The following is an 8,102-nucleotide window of genomic DNA, read 5'->3' on the forward strand; positions in this document are numbered from 1 at the left end:
ATAATTGTAAACGTATTTTAAAACTGTCAATAATGAAATCTTTAAGGTTTACCGTTGCCATAATTTTTCAATGATAGAAGCAAACGGAAACAGAAAGAAACTGTGGAAAATAAATGTTGAAAATATATTAGTTGTAAGTTAATTCTGATGGAGCAGTAGGTCAGTTGTAGATGTTGGGAGTGTAAGAACCATAAAGGCTTTGTCAAATGTGCTCTTCCTCCAGGAAACTGTGCTGTGTAGTGCTCTGATGTATCGATGACGATGATGATGATGGCAATATATGTATATCCAGACCTATATAGATATTTAGATGCCTAAAACTCCATTGTGTTAGACACAGTATAAGAAATTTTCTAATGATTATCATTGGGATTGTCTTGCTTTAGGAAAGGTTAAAATTAAAATCACACTGACTATATTTAGGCTCAGATAGCAAGGATAATATAGTTTAGAATGTACTTCTTTCAGTAAAAAAGTTAAGGAATACTTTGTACTGACTAGAAGATGCTGAGAATATTTAGTTGTAGTTTTTAGATTTACATTGTAGTATTACTAAACTTTCCTTTAACGACCAAGATACGGAAGATTGAAACAGCTCTGCACAACCTTCCTTCTTGTGAGTGGGACTTTGCAGTAAAGGTCTCATTAGGGTTAAGTCCTCACTTCCCATGGACTAACCTTGGAGAGATGGAGCTGTAAGGAGCAGAGGCCTATTCCTGAAATAAAAGCACAGAAAACGACTACTAAAAGATGAAGCCTGGGTCATCGGCTGGGACAGTGGCTACTATTCTCCCAATAATAATGGCATTTTGAGATTAAGATTTGCAGCACCATCTTCCACAACAAGAGCCTGGGTTGGAGCCCCAAGCCATGATCCGAGAAAACGAGGACTATCTCATCCATAGTTAGTCTTAAGCAATCTGGAGAGAACTGTAACCCATCCAGGGAACAAATAATTGGGAAAATGAAGTGACTGTTATTGCTTGCTTGCCAACCACTTTCCCCTGAAATAGCATTTTATAACGTTGATGTCATGAGGTTTTTTTTCCAGTTTCATCACACCATTGATTTATTGAAGAGTTGCAAATAACCTTTTCTAATGCCAAAAGAGGCTTACACGTGAGCCCTGTCATAGGCCTAGAACTTAAGCAGAGAAGGTATTTTAGACTGTGCAAGCCATGTGGTCTTGAACTGTACTGAAAGAAAAAGTCCCAGTGGAAATATGCATGGATCAATACATTTTTCGGAGAATGCGATAATCTCTGTTCAATCTCTGATTGTTCAGGTGGTTTGCTGCTGTTCTTGATGCATCTATTATCCTTTGAGCCAGAGATTTCCTTAATTAAACAAACAAGGAGGCCACCTGCCAAACCAAAACTACCACAGTCTACGCAGCTAAAACATTGGTTAATGCTGTCTACAGTGACCTATGTCCTGAGTTGGAGTGCCAAGAATAAATCTTCATTTAAAAAACTGATAAGATGGTTGGTTTGATCAATTCAGAAAATTCAGAAAAAAGTTACACAGTAGTTTTTTGGGGGGTTATTTGTAAATGAAATTCCAGTGAAAGATGGACTATTTTCAGTTTTAACCATTTTGGGGGGCACCAATTTAGATGCAGTTTAAGAAGACAAAGACACCATCCTAACTTGTATATTGCTACACCTATTCCTTAGGCCCCTGTTTAGTGAATGAGTTAGTTCTAGAAATCGTTTAGTTTCCCTTTCATATAGATATAACCTGGTCTCTGAGTTTTAAAGCTTCTATTAATTATATTCCTCTTTGCCTTTAGTTTCAGATATTTTCAAAGTTTTCTTTTTATCAATTAAAAAGCTACAATGATCTTTTACAAAACAGCTTTTCACTTTAAGAATTTTTTTAAAAAAACCCACTGAACACAATCTCTACTTCTTTGCCTATGTTCTCAGAGACAAGATGTCCTAGTTACAGTATTTTATTATTTGGTTGTGTGACGACTTATTTTTCCTCATTTTGGTTCATGAAAAGGTATACCTAACTCCCCTCACTAATATTTACAAAACCTCCATTGCTCTTTATTTTTCATTGATGCCTGTATCTCGGTACCCTTCATTAACAAGTTTTTTTCTTTACTGGTAATAATCACATCACTTCTCTGCTTCTTCACGTTTGAGGGATGTGGGGAGCAATCAATATTGATGATGGTCTGATAAAGCTGAACTTATGGATAATAAAGCAATCACCTTAACATCGGGATAAATATGTGTTTCCTTTATTGACTGCTATGTATAGAATACCAACGAAGTTACCATTCATTCATCCATTTAGTAATATTTATTATCTAATTTGCATTAGGCAGTACTATAGGCTTGGGGATAGAGCAGGGAACAAACAAAATCTTTGGAACCTAGAAGTGTGCCAAGAGAAATAAACTTAATTGTGAATTAGAATATTAAGTGGTTTAGTTAGGGCAAAAGTCTTGTTTTCTCCTCTGGGAAACTTCATGGAATTGCTTTATGTAGGAGGAAAAAGATACATCTTGTTTTACAGTAATTGTGAAGAATAAGTGGTAAATCATGGAGTTTATATTTAGATTGTACTATATATTTGCTACAAGGTATAAAATTGGGTAAGTATTTTACCTCATAGAGCTTCCAATCTAGTTGGAGGATATGATAAATACTAACTTCGCCAAACCACCTTAGTTTCTTCAGTGTAACAAATGACTAACAGGAAGAAAAAAGCTGAAACATATGTTCACGTAGCCATCCAAATAGAGCACTCCACTCCATGTCACCATTTCAGGACTACTGACAGACACATTCATTTATGTTACAAATTGGGATATAGTGCCTCTAGGAAATACAGGGTGACCCAAAAGCATAGGGAAAATGGGAAATTGTAGCTAATTGTACCTTTATTTACAAAATATTCATTACAAAATTTTTCCTTTGTATGCAGACTTTGGGGACACCTTAGAATTCCCACCATTCTAAGTCCCTTGGTATTACCATTTCATTGACTGCACCAACATTTCTGACACTAATGTTTTGGCTCCTGCACTCTATTACAGTCCAAGAAACCTGTCTCTTTGGATATAAACAATAAAAACAGAACAGATAATTAGGGAAAAATAAGGCAGCCTATGAAAATGGCACAGGTTGACATTAACACAGCCCCCAGGATTAAAATAAGTGAGCTCCAATATGGTCAGGGGACTCTGGGATAAATTTAATAGAAAAAAAAAAGCCATCTAAGCTTAGTGTTAAAACACAGGTAGAATATCTATAGGCAGAAACAGGGTAGAGAAGGCAGACAGAAGAGAAGGATGTGCTCAGTAGAATTTGGCCAGAGACATACAGAGTAGAAAGAACAATTATCCCAAGTCAGACACCATGATGATGGGGCAGGATGCTTATTTCAAAACCACAGAATATTGTTTGCTGGACTCAATGAGTGGAATATAGAACATTGTAATTAGTTTAACTCTTTATCTTCAGCAATAACGGCCCCCTTTCTACTCAATTATCTCACCTAGAATCATCCTGTAGGCTCTTCCTGACCCTTGTAAGGTCAGTACCCTACTTGTCTTCTTTAGGACTGAAAACGTCCTGTGGAAAAGCAAGTTTTCCCTATGTGTGTTTTACATTTTATTCACATTTTAACATGATATTCAGTTATGACAAATACTGCTTATTGTGTACGTATCAAGCATTTAGGCAGGCTTATTTCTAATTCTCAGACTCAAGGTGGATAATTTTACTCTTATTTAAATGTTGAGGAAACAGAGGTTTAGTTAGATTAATGGACTCATCTAAAGCCACAAAACTAGAGTTTTTATTTTAACAGAGGTCTGGTTTGATTTGAAAATTCAATCCCATTTTACTTTGGTGGCTCTTACCCAGTGGTGCACATTTGTATCACCTGGAGAACTTTTAAAAATGAAATTTATTTAAATTAGTTTTTAGTGAAAGGAAAGCAAATACATAGGTCAAAAGAAATCAAAATACTGTTAGACTGGTAGTTAAAAACAGTAAGCCTTTTCTCTACTCACCCCTGATTTCCTTTCTCCAGAGACAATCACTTTTGACTCTTAGCTGTTTTTCATTTATTTATTTTTTTAAAACGTTTGTACTGTTTTTTTTTTACTTTTCTATATTAGGTATGATTGACCCTCCATCATAACACACACACCTGTCTCTTTTCGCTCACCCTCCCAATGTTATATAATCATTTCTTGTTAAATCAGTATTCAGTATTTACATAATTACAACTGACTTACATGACTAATACTCATAGTTAAGGTATGCACTGTAGTTTTTAAATTTTTATCTTTCCTGGGGTTCATAATTAACTCCGTATTTTCAAAGTTTTGAAAAATCTACAGATAACTAATTCATCCCCAGGCTTTCTGAAAAATGAAAAATCTCTGGTACATATTCAAATACACCAGTTAATCAATTTTTCTTTTTGAGATATCCCATCTGAAATCTCCATCTTTAGGCATACCTGTTGACTTCATGCTGTTCTTCCCTACCACCCTCCCTCTTTAATATAGTTATATTATTATTCTAGTAAACATTAATGTTGCCCTGCAAGTAATAAAATGTCTTTTCTCCCTCAACAACAGTCTGTATCTCTCAATTTTCCACTTTCTAAGGACACTATAACCATTCAATTTACCTTCCCTTCTCTCCCTCAACATTCCTACTGTATTCCCGACTGTATTTTTAAAACTCGGATGCTAACATTTGCATTCTACTTTGTAACCATAATTAAGTATTCCCTTAAAAGATAAAAATCATAAACAACATCTGCATTATTATTACTTGTATGTTATTCACTGACTAGCGAAGCTGTGCGCTAGGACAGGTTTTCCTTTTCTTCAGCTCCAAGGTCTTGATCCACGTGTTGCTCACAGGAACATTGAAATACAGTTCATTTTCTTGTACTCCTACCATCTGTTCAAAATCCTGCAGCATTCTCTGTTTGGTATTTGGAGGATGCTTTTCCTGTACAGTTTTGGGTTTTTTCACTGAGAGTTTCTGACTATCGTTGTTTTTTCTTGTGGGATGAAGAAATATATGCCTTCCATATCATATCCTTAATACCTTAAGCTTCTCTTATTCCAGTCTTGCTTACAATTCAATCCAATATTCCCAAAGTTTACCGATTTTTTTCAGAAAATTTTGGCCTTCCTGTCTTTTCCTTTTAAACAATGCATCCTGTACTCTTTGTCACATCCTGAAATTCGTCCGCTGTTTGTTTTAAGGACGCATAGTTTCTTAAATCTTCCGCTGGTCTTCACTAAGTTCTCCGCTCCCGGAGCCGCGCATTTCCCCTTTCTGGTAGCTGCAGGATTTCCGCCACCCTCCGGGGGGCTCGGCTAGCAGCGAAGAGCGCAGCCGCGGAGGGCGCCCGGGCACTCTCGCGAGACTGCAGGGCTTGTCGTCCGCAGCTCCGCTCCGCCGCGAGGCTGTCTGGGAGTCGGCCATCATGCTGGCCCTGGAGACCGGCGAGTTAGTCACGGCTCTAAATGTGTACCTGCAAGCGGATGTTGAGGATCACCGAGCCCGCGATGTAGAAGTACGGGAAGTTCATACGTAGCTGCCAGGCCAGCTCGAAGAAGGCGAGTAGGGTGCGGGAGAGCCCCTTGCAGAAGACCCCGTACGAGGTGGGGTTTGCGGTCAGGCTCGTGGCCCTGACGGCCAGGAAAGACGGAGCAGCCACTGGGGCCATGGACCCGTTGTCGCTGGCCGCCCAGCGTCTTGAGCCGAGGGTCACCGCAGGCCCCGCGAACCCCCGAGTGACGGCCGGGACCGGGGGCAAAACGGCCGCCGAGCTTACACCTGCCCCTGCTGCTGCCACCGCTTCGTGCAATGCGGCGCGCCGGCCCCAGCCGCCGTTGGCGCTCCGCCCCTTCCTGTCTGCTTCTCATTTTATTTACCATTTAGAGCTTAGCCAGTGGTAGAGCTGGAATAGGGTATGTTATATAACATACACGAACAGCCGTGCAGATGTTCTTTCCACTTTAAAATGAAAAGGCTAAGTGAAATTATGTGATTTGCCCTAGAACACGCAGTTTGTAAGGGCCAAAGCTGGATTAAAACTCGGGTTTGTCTGCTGTGTGATCTGGCATGTTAGCCAGGAATCTTACTCTTTGATTTCGTAACATTAACTCTAGTATTAGGACAAGTTGATCTCCTTACATAAGTCAGAACAGGCACAAAGACTCTGTATTCATAATATACCACAGCTATAAAGGTTCACTATCTTAGACTATGGATTTTACAGTGTGTTAGGATTATTTAAATGGCATGTGGCAGAAACTAAGCAAAAAAATAAAAAAAGTACACATACACACACTTTTAGTTTTTACATAATCCCTCCTATGTAAACCCATAAAAAGTTCAGATTAGCTGTGGAAGCTTCAGTCATTTCTACATGGAGCTGCACTTGTGCAACCTGTGGGTAGGCAGATATAACTGTCTACTTTCAAACCGTTAATACCCTTAGAGTAACATCACAATGGCTCTCCCATAGCCACAATAATTTTCTGATATTTAAATGATGCACATTTCATTACCTTCACTAATCTTCCATTTTAACTAGAAAGCTCTGTATTTTTCATCACATACACCCTCTACATGGATTATTCCAATGTGTGATTTCTGATCATAACCTTTAGATTACAGTCTGGTTCTGAAAAGCATTTTTCAAATATCTCACATTTCACCCTGCACTGCATATTTCTAGTACTATTCAAACCACAATTACTTTATACTAGAGTGCCTCTGTTTCTATTTATCCTACTGATGATGTGACTGGTACAAATAAAATGTCATTGTGAAATTTCTAAAACATAATTGTGTGTTCCCAGCTAAAATTTCTTCTTTTTCTATTTTGCTGTACCAATACCACCATAGCAACTAGATAGCACTTAGAGGAACTGTTAATAATTACTTATGACAGCTTCTAAAATACTGGTATAGAGACTGAAGAGCCAAGTAAGGTGAATGATGATCAACACTAAGAACCAGGAGATGTATAGTTTCAGTAAACATGTATAATTTACTCTCATTGAAAATTGAAAGAACAATACATAAAGCCATTCATGGTCACAGGAGTCATTAAGTCCCTGAATTCGTGGATTCATCCTCTCTTCCACTCTTCCTTGTGCCCCACCTGCCTCAGCTCTGGTTAACTCCATGTAAACCCTGTCTTCCACCCTGATGACTGCCATGTACAAACACTGATGCCTTTATGTAAAATGGAAGACAGAAAATAAGCTTTAATTATATGGCAGGAGAGTGGGATAAGACCAATATTTTAGTTGTAGTTTTTATTTTGTCCATTGATCTTCAGATTTGGATGACTAATCTACACTTCTTACCAATAGCACATATGAAGAAGTTATCAACAATAATGCATATCTTAAGCCATTCTCTCCATGGTACTTTGTTGATTATTGGCATTCCTTTCCTCATCTTTCTTATTCCCCTATTTTTGACTTTATCTTCCAGTTTTAATGCATTTTAAAGGCTTGTTTAGCTTGATGATCTTTGGAAAAGTTTTAAGGTAAGCTACAGTAGGTCTGCAAAGTACCATATTGCCAAATTTTCAATTCCTTTTTTGAGAATTTGGCAATGTAAGTGCTCTATTATATGTAAGAAATGCATTCAGAGTGCAAGGATTGGATCCAAATGATCCAAGCTTGAAGGTAAGAGGAAAATTGGAAATCAGTGAGTTTATCCAGCATGTGTATGCTAACAAATTGAGTTCAACTTTTCAATCATCACCACACACGGAAACTGTTTGAGGTTTAGTGTAAACATACACAGGTTTATTAAAATTCTTTGACAGGAAAACAAATTGCATCAAATAATCCCAATGACTAGATTTCATAGCAATACTGGACAATTTCTGGATCAAGAGTGTACAGTCAAGCATCATGTATTATACTGAAGCAGAAAATCAGTGGCAACATTAGAGATTAAGATTTTTCTCTCTTTGTGTATAAGGAAAGATATTTTGCTGTTGGTGGTATTAGAATTGATGATTGGATTGTATGGAAATGGCTTGATATATTGGTTAACTGCATTGACTGGCTCAGACCTTGGAAG

At 37.9% G+C, this 8,102-nt stretch overlaps 1 protein-coding gene across 1 annotated transcript; it reads right to left on the reverse strand.

Annotated features, from left to right (window-relative positions):
• Positions 1-3,800: 3,800 nt before the first annotated feature.
• SMIM10L1 (small integral membrane protein 10 like 1) lies at positions 3,801-5,858 on the reverse strand. The gene has a single exon (XM_012661927.1). The coding sequence runs from the start codon at positions 5,716-5,718 to the stop codon at positions 5,512-5,514; it is 207 nt and encodes a 68-aa protein (XP_012517381.1). The 5' UTR covers positions 5,719-5,858; the 3' UTR covers positions 3,801-5,511.
• Between the last annotated feature and the right edge of the window lie 2,244 nt (positions 5,859-8,102).

The sequence above is a fragment of the Propithecus coquereli genome, unplaced genomic scaffold, assembly GCF_000956105.1.
Source record: "Propithecus coquereli isolate 6110/MARCELLA unplaced genomic scaffold, Pcoq_1.0 Scaffold740, whole genome shotgun sequence".
Taxonomy (NCBI): Eukaryota; Metazoa; Chordata; class Mammalia; order Primates; family Indriidae; genus Propithecus; species Propithecus coquereli.